Source organism: Chiloscyllium plagiosum, unplaced genomic scaffold (genome assembly GCF_037043375.1).
Source record: "Chiloscyllium plagiosum isolate Xiang-an unplaced genomic scaffold, Cpla_swu_hap1 HiC_scaffold_5, whole genome shotgun sequence".
NCBI classification, from domain to species: domain Eukaryota; kingdom Metazoa; phylum Chordata; class Chondrichthyes; order Orectolobiformes; family Hemiscylliidae; genus Chiloscyllium; species Chiloscyllium plagiosum.
This window is the reverse complement of record NW_028270143.1, coordinates 132,688,719-132,712,397: the sequence shown is the minus strand read 5'-3', so window position 1 is coordinate 132,712,397 and position 23,679 is coordinate 132,688,719. Positions and strand designations below refer to the sequence as shown.

At 46.0% G+C, this 23,679-nt stretch overlaps 1 protein-coding gene across 1 annotated transcript in view; it reads left to right on the top strand.

Moving 5' to 3' along the window:
* shrprbck1r (sharpin and rbck1 related) overlaps positions 1-23,679 on the top strand; it is a 49,388-nt gene that overhangs the window by 7,856 nt on the left and 17,853 nt on the right. Inside the window, exons 3-8 of the mRNA XM_043690970.2 lie at positions 265-420; positions 864-1,002; positions 1,734-1,824; positions 7,441-7,738; positions 8,904-9,052; positions 11,338-11,511. Coding sequence (XP_043546905.2) covers positions 265-420; positions 864-1,002; positions 1,734-1,824; positions 7,441-7,738; positions 8,904-9,052; positions 11,338-11,511 — 1,007 coding nt within the window. The remainder of the gene's footprint in view (positions 1-264; positions 421-863; positions 1,003-1,733; positions 1,825-7,440; positions 7,739-8,903; positions 9,053-11,337; positions 11,512-23,679) is intronic.

The following is a 23,679-nucleotide window of genomic DNA, read 5'->3' as shown; positions in this document are numbered from 1 at the left end:
GAATCTTGCCAGGGCAGGTGCTGAGATTTGAATTCACGAACCTAATATGGGAAATGTTATGAAGACTCATCTGATTCAGTAATGACCTTCAGAGTAGGAAATCTGCTATCCTGACCTGATCCTTGCATGTGACTCAAGACTCACAGTAATGTTGTTGAGTCATGAATGCTGCTCACCCAGATCTCGTGAATGAATTTACAAGGGAGATTAGCTGCCGTCACGTGCTTACCTTGCTTGATCACAATGAATGTTGTCTCCCTGCAGCAAGTTCCTCGGCTGGTGCACAGAACCACAGTGAGTCAACAGGAATCCCAGTACTGTCAGCTCAACCAGTGACAGAGGGAGGTCCCAGGGCAGGAGCAGAGCTGCTTGGAGCTGGCCACAACATCCCGAGGTCAGGAATGGACATCTCCAGAACAGGTAAAACTTGGGCCAGACCCTAGCTAGAGTTTCCAGCTTTGGACTCCGTGCCTTAGGAAGGGGCTAATGACTTTGAAGAGGGTGCAGCCCATGCTGACTGGGATGTTTGCAGGAATACAAGGTTACGTTGAAGGAAAATTGCAGAGTCTATTGTGTTGAGTATAGCAGCTTAAGTGGTAATGTAAATGGAGTTTAAGATGCCTAAAGTGTTGTTAAAGTTGACAGAGACAAACTATTTTTTTTTGTTGTGGGAAGAATCAGAACCAGGAAGCATTAAATGTGAAACAGGTTGTACACGGATGATGTCAGGAAGCATTGTCGAGAGAGCTTCACTTTCAGTTTAGAAGAGCAGACGGAGCTTTATTCTGTATGTAACTCTTTACTCTTGTGCTGGTAAATTTAGTCCTCACATGCAACTTATTTTTATTTATTTCAATTGCTAGAGGATCTGATTCAGCAACTTGCCAAGGCGATAGAGGCAGGTGATTCTGTCTTGTCATCTGACTGTGCTGTGAGTCTAGCTCAACAGAAAGTGTCTCTTGGGATCTGGATGAAGGATGTTTATCCCAATCAACAGATTAGGTAACTACATGTTCACATTCTACACATGATTCAGCATCCAGTACACACCACTGTAAAAGAAGAGCTTTTTACTCTTTTTAGGAAGCCAGAATGTTTACGTAAAACAGCAATGCTGAAATTCATAAAGTGCTTCTGATAGAGTAAACAACTGTCCCCAGTGACAGGAACCAGAGTATTCACAGCAGAGTATAATAAAATATTCTCAACTTCCCTTGTTTCTTTGGCTGTGGTCTGGAACTAGCTGCCTCAAATGAAGCAGTGTCAGTTGTAACTTTCAAAAGGGAAATGGATAAGTAGTTGAGGAGGAGATATTTGCATGCTTCTGGAGAACAGCACGGAAGTGAGATGAGGTGTGGGGCGGTTTTGAGTGATATTTGGTGTGCCGTTATTTAAATGAACAAGCTGCAAAAGTGCCTTCCTTTGAGCTTCTGGAGAGACAACCCCGGTCATCTGTTGATTCCATCGTGTTGCTGAGTCCACTGGGTATTGGTTCAGGATTTAACTATCGGTGAGGTATAATCAGCACTCGCTTTCCTAACAATTGGGACCACTCAGTGAGTGAGAAAATGAAAAGCCAGAATATTTTGTGCACTCGGCTTGATGGGCCGAATGGCCCCTCTCCTGTGCTGCCTCATTCTGTAGAAACTCATCGAGTGGACAGCAGAAAAGTTTGCATGTTTTTTCCATTGCTTCCAGGTTAAGGCCTTGTTGTTTTTCCTCTTTCCCTTTAGTATGAGAGTTGAAGTGGAGGATGCTACCTCTTCTGCCACCATTTTTGTGAAGGTCTTCCCCTATGCAACAGTTTCCACATTAAAACAACAGGTAACTAAACCCATTTTAATGAGGTTCGGGAAGGGTGGGTGAGGGGAGAAGAAATGTTAAGTAAGTTTATGGATGACACCAAGATTGGCACGAAGGCTAAAAGTGAGGTGGAAGGTGTTAGGTTCAGGAGGATATAAATGGATTGGTCATATGGCAGATCAGTGGCAGATGGAATTTAACCTTAATAACTATGAGGTGGTGTGCTTTGAGTATTCCCATGTCTTGTTACATCATCCAATAAATGGCAAGACACTGTGAAGCTCAGAGGAACAGCGGGAACTTGGAGTGATTTGTCAAAAAATGCCTGAAGGTAGCAGGACAGGGTAATAAGGCAGTTAAGAAGGCATGTGGGATGCTTGCCTTTATCAGTCATGGTGTTGATTCTAAGAGCAGGGAGGTTATGTTGGAACTGTACAGGACTTTGGTTAGGCTACAGCTGGAGTACTGTTTGCAGATTTGGCCACCGCACTACCAGAAAGATGTGATTGCATTGACAGGGATGCAGAGGAGATTCTTCAGGATACTGTCTGGGATGGAGCATGTCAGCGATGAAGAGAGGCTCGATAAGCTGGGCTTGTTTTCTTTGGAGCAGAGAATGTTGGGGGGGTGGGGTGGGGTTCGGTGCGGAATCTGGGGAGGTATATAAAATTATGAGGGTGTGGACAGAGTGAAGAGAAAGTGGCTTTGCCCGTCAGTCGAAGGGTCATTAATGAGGGGGCAATAATTTTAGAACATAGAAGAATACAGCGCAGTACAGGCCCTTCGGCCCTCGATGTTGCACCGATCCAAGCCCACCTAACCTACACTAGCCCACTATCCTCCATATGCCTATCCAATGACCGCTTAAATGCCCATAATGAGGGAGAGTCCACCACTGCTACTGGCAGGGCATTCCATGAACTCACGACTCGCTGAGTAAAGAACCTACCCGTAACATCTGTCCTATACCTACCACCCCTTAATTTAAAGCTATGCCCCCTTGTAATAGCTGACTCCATACGTGGAAAAAGATTCTCACTGTCGACCCTATCTAAACCCCTAATCATCTTGAACACCTCTATCAAGTCACCCCTAAACCTTCTTTTCTCCAATGAAAACAACCCCAAGTGCCTCAGCCTTTCCTCATACGATCTTTCTACCATACCAGGCAACATCCTGGTAAACCTCCTCTGCACCCGTTCCAGTGCCTCCACCTCCTTCCTATAGTATGGCGACCAAAACTGCACACAATACTCCAGATGCGGCCGCACCAGAGTCTTATACAACTGCAACATGACCTCAGTACTCCGGAACTCAATTCCTCTACCAATAAAAGCCAGTACGCCATATGCCTTCTTCACCGCACTATTTACCTGGGTGGCAACTTTCAAAGATCTGTGTACATGGACACCAAGATCCCTCTGCTCATCCACACTACCAAGTATCCGACCATTAGCCCGGTACCCCATCTTTTTATTACTCTTACCAAAGTGAATCACCTCACACTTAGCTACATCGAACTCCATTTGCCACCTTTCTGCCCAGTTCTGCAGCTTATCTATATCCCGCTGTAACCTGCCACATCCTTCCTCACTGTCTACAACTCCTCCGACTTTCTTATCATCCGCAAACCTGCTCACCCAACCTTCTAGCCCCTCCTCCAGATCATTTATCAAAATGACAAACAGCAATGGTCCCAAAACAGATCCTTGCGGAACACCGCTAGTGACGGCACTCCAAGATGAACCTTTGCCATCAACTACTACCCTCTGTCGTCTTCCAGCCAGCCAACTCCTAATCCAAACCTCCAACTCACCCTCAATGCCATACCTCCATATTTTTTGCAGTAGTCCACCATGGGGAACCTTATCAAGAAAGATTTTGAAGTGATTTGAGGAAAGCATCTTTTACCCAGGGGGTGGTAGGAGTCGGGAATGCACTGCCAGGAGGGTGGTTTGGGGTGAGAAACCTCACACCATGTAAAGTGTACTTGGACAAGCACTGGAACGGTTGTGATAGTCAAGCATATGGGCCAGTGTTGGAAAGTGGGGTTAGTGTAGAAAGTAGTATATGTTTGGTGGTACAGACTTGATGGGCTGAAGGGCTCATTTGTGTTGTATGGCTCTAAGATCACCCTTAAAATCAGTCTTTTTAATACTGTGCCCAATATTTCTGAAATCCTATTGTGGCTTGATGTCATATGTTTTTTTGAACACATCAGTGAGTCTTAAAACTGCTTTATAAAATCAAATTGTTATTTATCAATCCCCAAACTAATCCCATTGCCCCGCTCTGTCCCCACAGCCCTGTATCAATCCCCAAACTGATCCCATAGCCTCGCTCTCTCCCCACAGCCCTGTATCAATCTACAAACTAATCCCATCACCCTGTATCAAACCCAAACTAATCCCATTAGCCTGAGTTCTCCCTATAGCCCTGTATCAATCCACAAACTAATTCCACTCCCTCATGCCCTCCCCATAGCCCTGTATCATTCCCAAACTAATCCCAGTGCCCCGCTCTATCCCCGCAGCCTTGTATCAATCCCCAAACTAATCCCATTGCCTCACTCTGTCCCCATAGCCCTATGTCGAGAGTGTGTTGCTGGGAAAGCACAACAGGTCAGGCAGCATCCGAGGAGCAGGAAAATTGACGTTTCGGGCATAAGCCCTTCATCATGGAATGAGGCTTGTGGGCCAAGGGGGCTGAGAGATAAATGGGAGGGGGTGGGATTGGGGGGGAAAGGTAGCTGAGAAAGCGATAGGTGGGTGAAGGTGAGGGAGAAGTTGATAGGTCAGAGGGAGGAGTGATGGATAATCGGGAGGGCGGTACTGAGTTGGAGGCTTGGGTCTGGGATAATGTGGGGGGAGGGTCCCAAGGCAGAATATGAGACGTTCTTCCGTCAGGCGTCAGGTGGTAACGATTTGGCAGTGGAGGAGGCCCAGAACCTGCATGTCCTTGATGGAGTGAGAGGGGGAGAGTTGAAGTGTTCAGCCACGGGGCAGTGGGGTTGGTTGGTGTGGGTGTCCCAGAGATGTTCTCTGAAGCGATCTGCAAGTTGGCGTCCTGTCTCCCCGATGTAGAGGAGACCACACCGGGTGCAACGGATCCAGGAGATGACATTGGTAGAGGTGCAGGTAAATTTCTGACTAATGTGGAAGGATCCCTTGGAGCCCTGGACGGAGGTGAGGGGAGTAGTGTGAGTGCAGGTTTTGCACTTCCTGAGGTGGCAGGGGAAGGTACCAGGAATGGGGTGTGAACTGGTGGGAGAATGCTGATAAGGGTCTGGAGGGAAATATATCTTTGGTAGTGGGGTCCGTTTGGAGGTGGCTGAAGTGACAGAGGATGATGTGATGTATACGGAGGTTGGTGGGGTGGAAGGTGATGACCAGGGAGGTGCTGTCTTTGTTGCATTGGGAGGGGTGGGGTTTAAGGGTGGTGGTGCATGAAGTGGGAGGAGATGCACTGGAGGGCATCGTCAACCACATGGGAAGGGAAATTGCGATTATGGAAGGAGGAGGCCATCAGGGACTTTCTGAGGTGGAATTGGTCATCCTGGTGGAGGCAGAGGAATTGGAAATAAAGGATGGCGTTTTTTCAGGAGGTAGTATAGGAGAAGGTATAGTCTAGGTAGCCATGGGAGTCTGTGGGCTTGTAGTAGATGTCTGTGGTTAGTCGGTCACCGGAGACAATGATGGAGAGGTCCAGAAGGGGAGGGAGGTGTCCTAGAATTTGAGGTCAGGTTGGAAGGTGTTGGTATAGTTGGTGAACTGTTCAACCTCCTCATGGGAGCATGAAGTGGCGCCGATACAGTCATCGATGTAGCGGAGGAACAGGTGGGGGCTGGTGTCGGTGTAACTCCGGGTGATGGACTGTTCCATGTACCCGATGAAGAGGCAGGCATAGCTGGATCCCATGCGGGTGCCCATGGCTATCCCTTTGGTTTGAAGGAAGTGGGAGGTTTGGAAGGAGATGTTGTTGATGGTGAGGACCAGTTCGACAAGGCAGATGAGGGTGTCGGTGGAAAGGTACTGGTTGGGGCAGCGTGAGAGGAAGAAACAGAGAGCTTGGAGACCTTTGTGTGGTGGATCGATGTGTATGGGGATTGGATGTCATGGTGAAAGTGAGGCGTTGGGAGCCAGGAAAATGAAAATCTTGGAGGAGGTGAAGGGTGTGGGTGGTGTCACAAACATAGGTGGGGAGTACCTGGACTAAGAGGAACAGAATAGTGTCGAGGTAGGAAGAGATGAGTTCGGTGGGACAGGCACAGGCTGAGACAGTGGATCGGCCAGGGCAGTCAGATTTGTGAATCTTAGGAAGGAAGTAGAATCAGGCAGTTCAGGGTTCATGGGCAATGAGGTTGGAGGCTGTTGGTGGGAGATCTCTGGAAGTGATGAGGTTGTGGACGGTCTGGGAGATGATGGTTTGGTGATGGGAGGTGAGGTCGTGGCCGAGGGGGAATAGGAAGAGGTATCTGTGAGTTGGCACCTGGCTTCAGCGATGTAGAGGTCTGTTCGCCACACTACTACTGCGTTCCCCTTTATCCGCTGGTTTGATGCTGAGGTTGAGGTTGCAGCAGAGGGAGTGGAGGCTGCGTGTTGTGAGGGTGGGAGGTTGGAGTGGGGGAGGGGGGGTAGACAGGTTGAGGCGATCGATGCCATAGCAACAGTTTGAAATGAAGAGGTCAAGGGTGGGTAACAGGCCGGCATGGGGTGTCCAGGTGGATGGGGTGTGTTGGAGGAGGGAGAAGGGGGCCTCGGTGGGTGGGCGAGTGTCCTGGTTGAAAAGGTGGGCCCGGAGGCAGCGGAAAAAACATTCCCTGTATCAATCCACAAACGAATCCCACTGTTCCGCTCTCTTCCCATAGCCCTGTATCAATTCCCGAAGCAGATCCCACTCCCCGCCCTCTCCCCATAGCCCTGTATCAATCCACAAACTAATCCCACTGCCTCATGCCCTCCCCATAGCCCTGTACCAATCCACAAACTAATCCCACTGCCTCATACCCTCCCCATAGCCCTGTATCATTTCCCAAACCAGTCCACTGCACAGCTGTCTCCACATAACATGTCACACAGCACGGAAACAAACCCTTCGGTCCAACGTGTCCATGATGACCAAGTTTCTCAAACTAAGCTAGCCCCATTTACCAGAGTTTGGACCATCTCCCTGTAAACCTTTCCTAATCAGGTACCTGTCCAGACGTCTTTTAAATGCTGTAACTGTTCCTGCGTCTACCACTTTGGAAGGTCACTCCAATTATGAGCCACCCTCTGTTTGCCCCTCATGTCCTTTCTAAATCTTTCTCTCTCCTTAGTTTTGAACTCCCCCACCTTTGGGAAAATACCTTGGCTCTTCGCCTTATCCATGCCCTTTATGATTTTATAAACCTCTGTAAGGTCACTCTTCAACTTCCTAGCCTCCAGTGGAAAAAGGTTGTGTCATTTCACAAACTAATGCCACTGGCCTGCTATCTCTCCATAGCCCTGTATCAATCTTTTACAAAACTTTCATTTTGATCTTTGACTGTCTATCCTCACTGTTTTTTGGGACAGTTGATAACCGACCGGGGTTCTGAGTTAGGCTATTTTACTGCATTAAAGGTGCTAAATAAATACAGTTATTGTTCCGTGTTAGGTATTCCGAGACTTTGGGTTCCACCCTACGGTTCAGCGCTGGATCATTGGCCAGTGCTTGGCGACTGATCATAGAACTCTGAGCTCATACGGTGTGAGGAAGGATGGGGACACAACTTTCCTGTACCTGCTGTCAGCGAAGCTAGCCAACCTACCGCGGCGACAGTACGAGGAGGAGCAGGCTCTCGCTGTCATGGCCCATGATGAGGTGTCCATCAATATGCAGAGGAGAGAGAGCCTTCTGGAGGAAGAGAAGAGGAAGTACAGTACATTACCGAGCAAGCTGCCTGTGAATCAAGGTGTGGTAAACATGCCAAATATGTAATCCAGGAATAGTGCAGGCCAAGAGAAATCGCATGGAGTAAATGACTCACTCAGTCCGTCCAGCCTCATCAATCATTGTATTACTTCATGCCTCAACCTTGAATTATCATTGATCCATATCACTTGGTGTTCTCTCTGTCTGTCTATCTAGCACACTTTTATATTGTCTCTCTCTTGCTCTCCCACCCCCATGTCTTGCAGTCTTACCCATTCTTGCTCGCGCTCTCTCTCTCTCTCGCAATCTTTCACATTCTCTCTTCTGTACTCCCCTCACCTGCCTCTCACTCTTTTACATACTCACACGCTCTCACCCCTACTAGCAGGATTAAATGCACTCTGTCTTCCTTGCTTGCTTACCACCTATTCCCCTGTCCCTTGCTCACTTTCACTGTCTTTCTTTGTATCATATTGACCTCCTCTCTCAACACTTCTCTAAATAAGAATCCTTTAGAAGAACAGCATTGAAGCATATTGATATATATTCTTGACACAAATTGGTGTGTTCCTTGGGGCCTGAGGGAAGCCTGACCATTAAGTCAAAATTTGTCATGATGCATATATGTTTGTAGATAGTAAAAGCTGCAAATTGTTGCAGGCATGAATTCAAATCTCAAGTGAACTTCTGAAGTTCCAATTCTTGAATTTAGTGTCAGTCCAGCTTAGTTGTACCCTATTGATCAGCTATCATTTCATGGGTTCAAGACAGACCCCAGAAATTGGAATACTTCATACATTGAAAGGTCAGTGCTGAGGGAGCACTGCACTGTTGGAAAGTTAGGGCTGAGGGAGTGCCGCACTGTCGGAGGGTCACTGCTGAGGGACTGCTGCACTGCACTGTTGGAAGGTTAGGGCTGATAGAGCACTGCACTGTAAGACGGTCAGCACTGAGGGAGCACCGCACTGTCGGAAAGTTAGGGCTGAGGGAGCACCGCACTGTTGGAGGGTCAGCGCTGAGGGAGCGCGGCACTGTTGGAAGGTCAGTGCTGAGGGAGGGCCAACAGTGCGCTGTAAATTCGGGGCTGTCAATTTTGAAGATATATTCAAGTGTGTCTCCTCTCAGATTCTGTAACACAACCTGAATAATGGGCAACACTCATTAAATCTTTGTAAATGATTTGAATGAAATCTGTGTTTCCTCAGGTGGAGTTCCCCCTAAGAGCAGGGATGGAAGGATGGACCTCAATAATATTACTCAATGTGTCAATCTGGAGCTGAGATCACTTCAGTCTCTCTCATTACATGATGCACGGAGCAGACCCCCGCAGCAATCTTCCCCTGCATCATCACAGGTATCCTTGGAAACAGGCCAGTGGTAAACTAATATGTTGCTACGTTCTGCTCCTTGTTTTACAGAGAGGATCTAGGCAAACAAGAAAATACATTGTAAAACACAAAGATTCAGAAGGAGCTGGAAGGCTATATGATGGAAATGTGAAGCTAATGTCACCATTGGTAGGCCCAGCTTTGGCACCTTGGCCCTAAACTCTATAATTCCCCCTCCAAATCTCTCCACCTGACTGTACCCATTAAAGTATACGTCTTTTGGCTGAGATTTTGGCCAGCTGTCCTGATGTTCCATCATGATGCTCAGTGCTGGATTTTTTCATAAAACTCTGAGGTAGATTTGGATGTTTTGCTATGTTGGAAGTGTTATAGAACATAGAACAGTACAGCACAGAACAGGCCTTTCAGCCCATGATGTTGTGCCGACCATTGATCCTCATGTAAGGTAAACCTAATGTACGAACCCTCAAATGTCTGTGACCATATGCATGTCCAGCAGTCTCTTAAATATTCGCAATGACCTCGCTTCCACAACTGCTGCTGGCAACGCATTCCATGCTCTCTCAACTCTCTGCGTAAAGAACCTGCCTCTGACATCCCCTCTATACTTTCCGCCAAACAGCTTAAAACTATGATCCCTCGTGTTAACAATTTCTGCCCTGGGAAAAAGTCTCTGGCTGTCAACTCTATCTATGCCTCTCATTATCTTGTACACTGTTATATAAATGCTTGCTGACGTTGTATGCTGTGATTGGAAATGTACCCAACAAGAACTTGACAACTGGAACAAAGTTACAGACGAATTTTCTCCTTTAACTCCTCTCACTTTATTTAGATACAAAGATGTGACCGTGGGTACCCACACACACCCCAATTATGCCCCTATCACTGTGTGGACTACATGGAACATTCCTTGTTCCAGTTCTCCTCAGGTACCCCCTTTCAACTCTTTCTCTGGTATGTCGATGACATCATCGGTGCTGCTTTCCTGTCTTGTTTGGAATTGTAAATATTCATCAATTTTGCTTCCAATGGCCACCCCACTGTCACCTTCACCTGGTCCATCTCTGATTTCTCCCTTCCCTTCCTTGACTGTTAGCTGCATTGTACATGATCACTTCCTGCTGCTTGGAAAGACTCAATCATATTCTCCAGTTCTTTTGTCTCATCTGTTCTGAGCAGGGGAGTGGCTCAGAAATGTCCACGTTTTTCCTCAGCTGAGGATTCCTTGCTACCGTGGTTGACGGGGCCTTTAGCTGTGTCTGATCCAACTCCCACCCTTCTGCCCTCACCCCTTCTTTTCCCTCCCACAACAGTGAGAGGGTTCCCCCTTGTCCTCATCTATCATTCCACATCCAAAGGATTGCGCCATTTCCATCACCACCAGACACACATTCCCCTCCCCTCACCTCCCCTCCCTTTTCAGCCTTCTGCAAAGATCGTCCCTTCGGTACTCCATGGTCCACTTCTTCTCCATTCCCAACGCAATCCCATGGCACCTTCCCTTGTAACCGCAGAAAGTGTAACACCTGCCCATTTACTTCCTCCCTCCTCACTGTCCAAGGGCCCAAACACACCTTCCAGGTGAAGGAAGGCAGCACGGTTGCTCAGTGGTTAGCACTGCTGCCTCACAACACCAGGGTCCCAGGTTCGATTGCAGCCTCGGGTAACTGTGTGGAGTTTGCACATTCTCCCCGTGTCTGCGTGAGTTTCCTTCGGGTGCTCCGGTTTCCTCCCACAGTCCAAAGATGTGCACGTCAGGTGAATTGGCCATGCTAAATTGCCCACAATGTTAGGTGCATTAGTCAGAGGGAAATGGGTCTGGGTGGGTTATTCTTCGGAGGGTTGGTGTGGACTGATTGAGCCGAAGGGCCTGTTTCCACACTAGGGAATCTAATCTAATCAACACTTTACCTGCTTCACTCGCTCTTTCGCTCTCTCGCTGTCTCTGCCTCTGAACTTCATCTCCATCTATCCGTTCACCTCTTCCCCCTACCATCCTTAACCCCATCGCCGCCATAAAGGCCACCAGCTTCTGTCATTTCTGAAGAAGAGTGACTGGACCTGAAAAGTTCACTTTGCTTTCCCTCCAAATGTGCTGCCAGGTCTGCTGAGTTTCTTGAGTGATTTCTTGTTTTTGTTTCACGGAATAGTTGTTTTTCTGATATCCCTGCCTATTGCTGTGTGTTCAATTCCCGTTGGTGGCCATTTAAAATCTCTTTCCCCCCCCCCCCCCCCCCCCCCCCCCCCCCCCCCCCACCTCCCCTTCCTTTCCTTTTCTGTCTCACAGGCAGGCTGGGCATGTGTAAAGTGTACCTACATTAATAAACCCACTCGACCAGGATGTGAAATGTGCAGCAGCCCTCGACCACCAGACTACTGTGTGCCCCAGAATTATAAACCTGATGATGAGGAGCTCTATCGCATCTTGCAGGAAAAGGAGGCAATGCAGAGACACCAACAGGTAATAATGAAACTGCTCCATTGCAGGCATCTTAGTAACTACTATAAGCTACCCTTTGAGGTCTTGTATTCAAAATGTCCTGCGAAAATTCCCAAGAGAATGTGGTGTACTTTATTGAGGATCCATAGTGACAGCGAAACTATTCTATCCCTGGTAGAGATCTGTGCTAGCTCTCCATCCCAAAGGCTTGGTTGGCACATTAAAATGATTATGTGGTTGTTTTTGACTGATCCAGACTTGATGGGCCGAAAGGCCTTGTTCTGTGCTGCTAAGCAGGACAAATCCAACCCATCCAATTGTCACCTTACTGTCAATCATCAGCAAAGTAATGAATGAGATTGTCGACAGAGCTGTCGCACAGCACCTACTCCACAGGGTCACTCAGCTGCTGACCTCATTACGTAGACAAATGAGCTCAGTTCCAGAGTTGCAGTGAGACTACGTGCTCTTGACATTTGACTTGAGTATGGCATCAAGGACAAATTTTTAGCAGAACTAGAGTCAATGGGAATCTGGTAGAAATTCTGCTGATTGGAGTTATATCTTGCACATAGGAAGATGGTTGTAGTTGTTGAAGGTCAGTCATCTCAGCCCCAGGACATCTCTGCAGGAGTCCCTCAGGGTAGTGTCCTCGGCCCAACCATTTTCAGCTGCTTCATCAATGACCTTCCCTCCATCATAAGGTCAGAAGTGGGGATGTTCGCCAATGATTGCGCAATGTTCAGCATTACCCAAGTGTCCATGTGCAGTAACATCTAGATATCATTCAGGCTCGTGCTATTGAGTAGTAGGTAATATTCGCACCACACAAGTGCCGGACAATGACCATCTTCAACAAGGGAGAATCTAACCGTAGGTAAAAACAAGGACTGCAGATGTTGGAAACCAGAGTGTAGATCAGAGTGGTGCTGGAAAAGCACAGCAGGTCAGGCAGCACCCGAGGAGCAGGAAAATTGACGTTTCAGGCAAAAGCCCTTCATCAGGAATAGAACCGTAGTCCATCGGCAATCAACAGCATTGCCATCACTATATCTCTCCCCCCGCCACTTTTAACATCCTAGGGATTACGGTTGATCAATAGCTGAGCGAGACTTGCTATATAAACACAGTGACTCGCTAAACACCTTTTGACTATAGTGTGCCTCCCTTTGGTGTTTATGGCTAAGGATGTACTGAGATTGGAGACAATTTTGAGTGATTCAGTAGGCTGATTTCCTGGGGAGAGTGGTTGGTTTATTAGGAATGGCTAAACAGGTTCAGTCTTTATTCATTAGAATTTAGTAGAATGAAGGATGGTTTTATTGAAAAATAGAAGATTCTGAGGGAGTTTGACAGGGTAGATGTTGAGAAGTTGTTTGTACTTGTGAGGGATTCTTAAACTAAGGAACATAGAGAATAAGAGGCCTCTCATTTATGTGTCGCTTCCCTGGGTTGGCGCAGGAAGTCAAGCCCTGCTATCTCCAGAGTCATCACAAAATTTACAAATGTTAGTAAAGTATGCCAAGTCCCAATTTACACATTAGTTAGACTCCGATTACCAGAAAAATACAAACCAGGTTTCTGTACTTGGTAAAAAAGACTACATTAAAAATAAATAGAATCTAATCACAGGTTAGCAGATATGAGCCATTGATATATGACTACTGGCTAAAACTCTAATCCCATGCAAAAATTTCCCTACACGCACACAGCGGTAGACATGGTCTTTACAAGGAGCTGGCACAAAAAAAGGTTTGAAACCTGGACAAATCAGCCATGATCTTGTTCATTGGTGGAACAGGTTAGTGGGGCTAAATATCCTACTCATCCTCTGATTTCCTATGTCCTTGTGTTTTCCCAAAATGGTGGCTCTACCGTCTACAAGGACAAAGCAAAAGATACATGGATCCATAACAACCTGCTAGATTCCATTCCCCTGAGCCACATACCATCCTGACTTGGGATAATGGTGGAACATAGAAACATATGAACAGGACTAGGCCATTCAGCCCCTTGTGACTGCTGCACCCTTTGACTAGATCATAGCATGTCATCAGTCTCAAAGCTATGGTCCCATGCTGTCCCCATACCCCTTGATTTCATTACTAATTAGAAATCTGTCACTTTGTTTCTTGAGATGAATGACTGAGCTTCCATAGCGTGGAGTTTGTTTCTGGCGTAGAGAGTTCTGAAGTTTCACTGCCCTCTTGAACGTGAGGAAGAAATTCCACCTCCACTCAGTCCTTAAATGGCCCTCATCCTGAGGACTGCGAGTGTGGCCAAAGCCTCAGCAGGCTGAGCCAACAGCATGCACTATAGTTCCTCTGGTTCAATGTTCTTTTCTGCCTGATTTATACCACTGTGAATATTCTTGGGATGTTTTTAGTGATTAAGATGGTTTGAAAGTTTTTGCTGTTTGCAAGAGAATCATGGCGATTTCTAATCTCATTGTAAAGTTTTAAAAGAACAAGTTAAAAGAAATCAGCAAACGCTGATCATGTCAGTGATTGTTTGTGAACAAAGTTTTTGCTGTTTATATAAGGATAGTGCTTTCAATTTTCTTATTGTCTGAGTTATCTCTGAGTTTCTGGTAGATAATCTGTAGCTGAACTGTTCACCTTTCTCCCTGAAATCAAATAAATGAGCTAAAAGCTTGCGCGGGCAGAAAGTAGAAACTGGTGTGACGTCAGAGGTGTAACTGTACATATGCAAAGGGATCTGTGTTAGGAATATACACTCCTTATTCTGAACTGCGTCCCCTGCTTAGAGACCCCCAGCATCATCTATCCTGGCGAGTTCTGTTTTGGAAAGAAGAATTTTGAAAGTTTCCGTACGGTTACCTCTCATTCTTCTCCATTCCCAATCTCCTGTGTCTAACTTCATAGGGTAGTCCCACCATATCAGGAATTAAAATCTGGTGATCCTTCACAGCAATCCCTGTACAGCAGATTTTGACCTTCCTTGGGTAAAGAGGGGAAAACTATAGACCGTAAGACCATAAGAAATAGGAGTGGAAGTAAGGCCATTCGGCCCATCGAGTCCACCCCGCTGTTTAATCATGGCTGATGGGCATTTCAGCACCACTTACCTACACTCTCCCTGTGTCCCTTAATTCCTTGTGAGATTAAGAATTGATCAATCTCTGCCTTGAAGACATTCAATGTCCTGGCCTCCACTGTGCTCCGTGGCAGTAAATTCCACAGGCCCACCACTCTCTGGCTGAAGAAATGTCTCCTCATTTCTGTTCTAAGTTGACCCCCTCTAATTCTAAGGCTGTGCCCACGAGTCCTAGTATCCCCACCTGATGAAAACAGTTTCCCAGCGTCCACCCTTTCTAAGCCATACATTATCCTGTAAGTTTCTATTAGATCTCCCCTCAATCTTCTAAACTGTAATGAATACAATCCCAGGATCCTCAGCCATTCATTGTATGTTAGGCTTACCATTCCAGAGATCATCCGTGTGGATCTCTGCTGGACATGCTCCAGTGCCAGTATGTTTTTCCAGAGGTGTGGCGCCCAAAACTGTACACTGTATTCTAAATAAGGCCTAAGCAGAGCTTTATAAAGTCTCAGTAGCACATCGCTGTTTTTACATTCTAACCCTCTTGAAACACTACTAGAGGAGTCTGTATTGTCATGCCCTCCATGTCTCTGGGTCAAAAACCTGGAGCTCCCTCCCTGACAGTTGTGTGGGTGTACTGACCCCACATGGACTGCAGACTTACAAAATGGCAGCTCACCATCACCTTCTCAAAGTCAACTTAGGAATGGGTAATAATTGCTGGCCCAGCCAACAATGTCCATTTTCTGTGAGCAAATGTTTTTTTCAAAGAAAAATTGTGTGCAGCGTATATGAAGCATGAAAGTGCTAGTTACACTCTCAAACATTGTGATTCCTCACCCATGTGGGCTCCTGCAGGGTCCACCTGCTTACATTGGCCTCAGCAAGAGTAGCCTGTAGTTTCTGTGGTGTTCCAGAGTGTTATCTCATTTACGGTTTAATTTCTGAGGGACCAGTAAGGATACTGAAAGTCAGCAGGTTTTGTGTATGAACTTAAGTGTTCCGCAGTAGATCTCGTCAGTTCACTGTCTCTTTCGACATCCTACGTGATGTTAACAGGTTCCACTGCAAGAGGTGCCATGCTTTAGATTCATGAAGAAGCGCGTTGGTTTCCGAATTCCGTTCGGACAGATTCATTCTTCTCCTCTTTCTTTTTTGAATCAGCAGGAAAAAGGAAGGAGGGAAGAATGTTTGTCTACGGTCAGCGCACAGAGACTTGCCTTGGCAGAGATTGACAAGCTGCTACCCCCTGACTGACTGACTGTGGTCCTCCAACCTGCCTGTCCATTGGAGACTGGCAGGGGGAGGTGGTGGACAAGGAGGGTCGTGATGGAGCTTCGCACTGGCACAGATACCAAGATGCCAAAGCCCTGTTTCCCAGCCTTGTACCTACTACCCCTTCAGAGGACAGTTCAAGGAACCAGCTTTCTGTTTGCACAGCTGTCAGCAGCCGAAGCAAGATGAACTAAGGGGCACTAGATGGGTAACCCGGACTCTGTACTGTTACTCAAATGAGTTGTAGAAACAGCAACCAGTGAAAGTGCTGCTATTCAGAGTGTGTGCCCACACTCTGGTAGCTGCTGCCATTTATTGAATGATTAAGGCAGGTTTTACAGGTGGGAAGTCTTCACTTTCAGACTGTCTAGCTAATGAATGTACAACTGAGAGGGGATTATTTTGTTATTTCCTTTTGTGAGCAAATTAAAATAGAAACACTGCTTTCAGTAGGTACAATGCAATTATTAGTTCCTTCATTTCAAAGCGTGTTGTGTTTCAGGTCTCCTGTTGTTCAGAAAGCTGTCCCATTCCCAGGTTGAATGCAATGCTTCCGTCTTCCTACTTGAATGATCTTTCTGCATACTGGTCAAATATCAGTCAGAATGCTGCAACTCTGCACTGTCAGAGTGTCAGTGCTGAGGGAGCGCCGCACTGTCAGAGGGTCAGTGCTGAGGGATCGCCGCATTGTTGGAGGGTCAGTGCTGAGGGAGCACCGCAGTGTTCAGAAACAGAAGCTGCGTCATGGAAACAGGCCACTTGACCCTCCTGTCAGAGTTTGTATTTGCTCCCCAAACAGGGAAACTGTTCTCAATACCTTGGTCAGTTCTCAGTTCCATTCATCCTCGTTTCTGTCCTCCTCTTTCCCATCGCATCTTCTGCCTCAACCACTAATCCCGGGATTGTACTTCCTCTTTTGCTCAGCTCTAAATTGTTTTTATTTTATCTTGGGGTCTGCAGTCCCTGATAGGACCCCTAACCCTGAAAAGACTGGTTCTTTACCAAAGCTTTTCATTTGGCCCTCATCAGAGCTCATGCTGGAATACCAAATCTCAGACTGATTATCTGGTGGCTGAAAGGTGTGCTGATCGGTTGACAAGTTGACTGAAGCATCACGGCATTGCCATGGATGAAGCAGGGAGCTTATCCTACCCCATTGCTTTCGACATGGTAATGCCTTGGCCAATCGACATCGACTTGCCAAATCAGTACCCTTCCCTCCTGACATATGGATCATTGTCCTGGTTTGGAATTTGGCATTCTTGTAGTTGTCCTAATGAGTGCAAGATGAAAAACGTCAACAAGATGTTACTGTTTTTGCTTTTAGCAAGATTCAAATCCTTCACTCATGAAATAGTTTTTAATGTATCTCACTCCATACTCCTTCGGCCTTCAAAAACTGTTTCTGGGAAAGAACAGAAAACATGTATTACAAGCCTTTTTAATTCTTTTTGCCTAATTTAAGACAGCACCCTGTCAAATCTGTATTTCATCTTTAAGGCCTCAGTATCCTCTAACCTGCACGTTGTACTTTAACAAGGATCTTTTTAAGGTTTTATTTTCTGGGGTAGTCATTGGTTATCTTTCATGCGAGGTAAACCATTTAATATTAATGTTATACCCCTGGGAGAGGCACTGGTGTAGTGACAATGTCTCTGAGCTAGTAAGGCAGAGAGCTAGACCCTGGAGACATGACTTCAAATTCTGACACTGCAGCTGATGGAATTTGAATTTAATCAGTAGATGTGAAATTTAGAACCAGTCCACCACTGACAATGAAACCCTTGTGATTAGCATAAAAACCTGTCTGGTTCACTAATGTCCTTCAGCCCTCCTTATCTGGACTGGTCTACATGTGACTCCAGACCCACAGTCTCCTCACTGCTCTCTTGACACGGCCAAACAAGCCACCCAGATCAGGGGCAATTTCACGATTCCTGTTAAAAAGAGGTGGGAAGGCAATTGGTGAGAAAAAACACGGAATCTGGAGAAGGATATAGACAGTTTAAACAAGTGGGAGAAACTTGGCAGATAGAATATGTGAGGTTCTGCATTTAAGGCAGGGAGAATAGAGGAATTGAATATTGTTTAAATGGAAGAAGACTGCAGGAAGCTGCAGAGTAGAGGGATTTGGGAGTCCTTGTCCTTGAATGTCAAAAAGCTAACATCTACGTTCATCAGATAATGGGGAAGGCAAAAAGGATGTTGGCATTTATTTCAAAGGAATTGGAGTCCAAAAGTCAGGAGGTTTTGCTAAGATTATACAAGGCACTAGTCAGACCACAGCTGGAATACTGTGAACAGTTTTGGGCTCCTTATCTGAGGATAAATATGCTGGCAATGGAGGCAGTTGGAGAAGGTTCATTTAGCCGATCCCAGGTTTGCATGGATTGTTTCCTGAGTAATGGTTGGGTAGGTTGGGTCTGTGCTCATTGGAGTTTAGAAGAATGAGAGGTGACCTTATTGAAACATTCAAGTTCCTTTGGAAGATGTGGAGAGGTGGTTTCCCCTTGTGGGACCAGAGGGCATTAACTCGGATGTGGAGGTGCCGGTGTTGGATTGGGGTGGACAAAGTCAGAAGTCACATGGTATCATGTTGTAGCCCAATAGGTTTAATTGAAATCACAAGCTTTCAGAGTGCTGCACCTTCAAGTGCACCTCAGTGTGGATGCTCTAAAAATCAGAAACAAAACCAAAAATTGCTGGAAAAGCTCAGCAGGTCTGGCAGCATCTTTGGACAGAGAAAGCAGAGTTAACATTTCGGGTCAAGTGACTCTTCCTCAGAAATTAGTAAATTGAAGGTTATGGGGATACGGCAGGAAAGTGGAATAGAGGATCAGATCAGCCGTGATGTCATTGAATGGCAGAGCAGACTCAATGGGCTGAATGGCCTGCTGCTCCTACATTTTATGGTCGTAGGACTACAAATGGTGGCTTGTGTAGCGACAGGCACATCATGAAGTACTAACACTTTCTCCTCCTCTTAGTCTTCTGTTATTAAGCCAATAATTCCTTGAAGGTCAAGTCAAATTTCAGCATGACGGTTTTTGAATTTCATTTCAGTTTCCTGATTGAGGTTTTTAAAATTACGAATGGTTTGGACAGAGTAGATGTCGAGAGAATGGACGCTTAGATGCTAGGTGTGGTTCCCACACTTGAAACAAGTGACAGTCTGAAAGAGTTTGGAGGAGATTTACCAGACACTTCAGGGTTTTGCGCTGAGGGAGGGCGGCATTTTAATTGGAGAAACTTCAGTTCTTCTTGGCGTAAAGGAGATTTGATTTGATTTATTGCAGTCACGTGTACCTAAGTACAGTGAAAAGTTCTGTTTTGTGAGCAGTACAGGCAGATTACAGCAAACAAGGACATAAGATCATAGGGCGCTTAGACAGAGCAAGGTATACAAGGATACGATTGCACAGGAAATGTACAAAGTAAGATCAACATTAATGATTTCACAGATGTCTATAGGAATATGACCGGTAAGAGAGACAAGGAAAAAAAAGTCCTTTTGGCTGATGGTGCAGGAGTAGGGAACACAGATTTAAGGTTTTGAGCAAGAGAAGCAGGAGAGTTATGAGGAAGAACTTTCTTCCACAGTGCGTCGTAATGACCTGGAACTAGTTGCTCATGAGGTCAAATGGAAATTAGGTGGGGACTTGATGGAAATTAGCCTGCAGTGTGATGGCCATTGAGTGGGACTGAGGATTTCTCCAAGGGGAATCAATATGGGCTTCTTCAGCTGAATGGCCTCTTTCTGTGCCATTTTGACTCTGCGACAGTTGAAATGGGAGGAGGGTCATGAACACTTGTTGAGCTGAGTGGCCTGTTTATATACTGGATATTCTGTGTCACTTAATCAAATTAGAGAAATAACCGAATTGTCTCAGTAACGATAACCATAAAACTGTTGGATTATTGCAAAGTCCCATTTGTTTCACCTGGGGAAGGGACTCTGCCCTCCCTCCCGCAGCAAGAGTCGATCACCCAGGGAAGTAACCCAGCAGGCTACCCGGGTGTGTTCAAGGTAATGTCTCACCACCACCACCACCACCTCCAGAGCTTTGAGGTTTGTCAGTCACTGGACTACACTTATCAGCAACATCCACATCTTGTGAATGTATACATTATTAAAAAATCAATAGTCACTGATTAGTGACAGACTGTCCTGTCTCAAAGGCCAGTCTTGACTCTTCTCCCAATCAAGGTGAGAGGGAACTACACAGGGGAGCACGAGAACACGGGCAGTGCTGGTAGGAGCAGGGTCAGCAAAGGGAGGAAGTATTAGAATCATCTGCCAAATAAAGCCAGAGTCCCCTCTTTTTCTTCAGTGCAAAAGAGTATCTCCTAGAGCACTTCAAAGAACAGTTAAGAACCAACCACATTGCTGTGGAACTGGAGTCACATGTGGGCTAGACTATGGCAGATTTCCTTCCCTGAAGGGCATTCCAGAACCAGATGGGTTTTTACAACAATCTCGGTTTTGGTCACCATGATTGCAACCAACGTTTAAAACCAGATTTATTTAATTACTTAAATTTTGATTCTTTGAGTTTCCATTGTGGGACTTCAACTCCTGGATCATTAATGCAGCTCTCTGGATTATTACTGTTGTAGTCTTACTGAAGAGAGAGACATTGCAGAAGCTTTTTGTCTGGCATGCATCAGGACACGTGTACAAATGTTAAATTTTGAACCATCACAACAAATTACAACTACAGGTGAAAGAAGGTTGGCAGGTTGTCTGACTGGTTGAGACATTATCCTGAGGTAAACAGGATCTTGAAAAGTCAATTGTTCACCATTGTTTCGGCACAGCAGCCTTGGCCAATCAGAATTGACCTGCCAAATCAGCATCCTTCTATCCTGAAGCATGCAGTGGTGTGATGCATTTGAAATGTGGCATTCTTGCATTTATCCTGATGTGTAAAAGAAGGAAGGTTTTTTGATAACATGACTGTCTTTACAGTAAGATTAAAATCCTTGGCTGCTGGAAATAGTTGTTGTCTTAAGTACCTTACTCAAAACAGCTGTAATCTTCAAACCTTTCACCCATTATCTCTCTTCTGTGAACAAAAATTAAAAATATATTGCAAGTCTTTAGTTTTATTTATTGCCTTATTTCAATATTTCATTTCTGACAAATTCATGTTGTACCCACTTTAAACCATTGCTGTGTAACAATCATTTATACTACAGGAAAACAGAAATTGTTGATTGGTTGGCAAGTCAACTCCGATTGGCCAAGGTGTTACTATGGAGAAAGCTATGGGATCTATTCAACCCTCAGCTCCTGGATGTGGGAGTCATTGGCTACACACAACATTTATATCCTGTCCCTAGTTGCCCTTGAGAGGGTGGGGGTGAGCTGCCTTCTTGAACCGCTGCAGTCCATGTGCTGTAGGTTGACCCATATTGTCCTTAGAGAGGGAATTCTAGCATTCTGACCCAGCGACACTGAAGGAACAGCATTATATTTCCAAGTCAGGATTGTGAGTGGTTTGGAGGGGAACTTACAGGGGATGGTGTTCCCATGTATCTATTGAGCTCGTCCTTCTAGATGAAAGTGATTGTGGATTTAGAAAGCAAATTAAAAACTAAATACAGCAGGTGCTGGAAACCTGAAACAAACGTAAAAACCCCAGAGAAACTCAGCAGCTCTGGCAGAGTCTCTGGGGAGAGAAACAGAGTTAACGTTTTAAGTCTGGAATGATATTCTGTCTCAGCAAGTGCTGCCAGACCCTTTTGAGTTTCTCAAATGATTTGTGTGTTATGGTTTTGGAAATTCTAGGCACACTCCGAATTTCTGCAGTGCATCTTGCTACTGCTGCTGCTACTGAATGTCATTGATGGAGGGAGTGGATGTTTGTGGATGTGGTGCCAATCAAGTGGGTTGCTTTGTTCTGGATGGTGTCAAGCTTCTTGAGTGTTGTTGGAGCTGCTCCCATCGAGGCAAGTGGTCAGTATTCCATCACCCTCCTGACTTGTGCCTTGTAGATAGTGGACAGGCTTTGGAGGGGGGGTCAGGAGGTGTGTTTCTCACTATATGATTCCTTGTCTCTGACCTGCTTTTGTAGCCTCTGTTTTGATAAAGTTTGTTCAGTTCAGTTTCCTGTGGTGGGATGATAATGCTAATGAATGCCAAGGGACAGTGGTTAGATCACCTTTTATTGGGGATGGTAATTGCCTGATGTTTCTGCAGTTTGAGTGTAACTTACCAATTTTCAGCTCAAGCCTGGATATTATGCAAACCTTGCTGCATTAGGACACAAACTGCTTCTGTATCTGAGGATTGGTGAATGGTGCTGAACATTGTGCAATCATTGACGAACATCCCCATTTCTAACTTAATGATGGAGGGAAGGTCATTGATGAAGCAACTGAAGTTGGTTGGGTCTAGGACACTACCCTGAGGACCTCCTGCAGAGATGTCCTGGAGCTGAGATGACTCCAGCAACCACAACCATCTTCCTAACTTCCAGGTATGACTCCAACCATTGAATAGTTTTCTTCCTGATTCCCATCGATTCCAGTTTTGCCAGGGCTCCTTGATGCCTCACATGGTCAAATGCAGCCTTGATATTAAGGGCTGTCCCTCTCCCCTCCACTCTGGAATCCAGCTCTTTTGTCCATGTTTGACCCAAGGCTGTAATGAGGTCAGGAGCTGAGTGGCCCTGGGGGAACCCAAACTGGGCGTCACTGAGCAGGTTATTGCTGAGCAGGTGCTGCTTTGTACAAATGCTTCAGTCTCAATGTTTGCAGCATCATTGAGGATGGGGATATTTGTGGATCCTCCTACTCTAGTAAGTTGTTAACCTATCAACCATTCAAGAGTTCATGTAACAGGATGGCAGAGTTTAGATCTGATCCTTTTGTTGTGGAATCACTTAGCCCTGTTTATTGCTTGCTGTCAACATTGAGGGTTTTTTCAAATATATTAAGGACTAAAGGGTATCTAGGGAGAGAATAGGGCCCCTCAAAGAACAGCAAGGCAGCCTTTGTGTGGAGCCACAGAAAATGGGGGAGATGCGAAATGAATATTTTGCATCAGTATTTACTGTGGAAAAGGATATGGAAGATATAGACAGTAGGGAAATAGATGGTGACACCTTGCAAAATGTCCAGATTACAGATGAGGAAGTGCTGGATGTCTTGAAACGGTTAAGGGTGGATAAATCCCCAGGACCTGATCAGGTGTACCCGAGAACTCTATGGGAAGCTAGAGAAGGGATTGCTGGGCCTCTTGCTAAGATGTTTGCATCATCGATAGTCTCAGGTGAGGTGCCAGAAGACTGGAAGTTGGCAAACGTGGTGCCACTGTTTAAGAAGGGTGGTGAGGACAAGCCAGGGAACTATAGACCAGTGAGCCTGACCTCCATGGTGGGCAAGTTGTTAGAGGGAATCCTGAGGGACAGGATGTGCATGTATTTAGATTAGATTTTTAGATTAGATTAGATTAGATTACAGTGTGGAAACAGGCCCTTCGGCCCAACAAGTCCACACCGACCCGCCGAAGCGAAACCCACCCATACCCCTACATTTACCCATTACCTAACACTACGGGCAATTTAGTATGGCCAATTCACCTGACCCTGCACATCTTTGGACTGTGGGAGGAAACCGGAGAACCCGGAGGAAACCCACGCAGACACGGGGAGAACGTGCAAACTCCACACAGTCAGTCGCCTGAGTCGGGAATTGAACCCGAGTCTCTGGCGCTGCGAGGCAGCAGTGCTAACCACTGTGCCACCGTGCCGCCCACATTAAGTGTATAAGTCCTGCTAAGATTTAGAAAGGCAAAGACTGATTCAGGATAGTCAACACAGCTTTGTGCTTGGGAAATCATGTCTC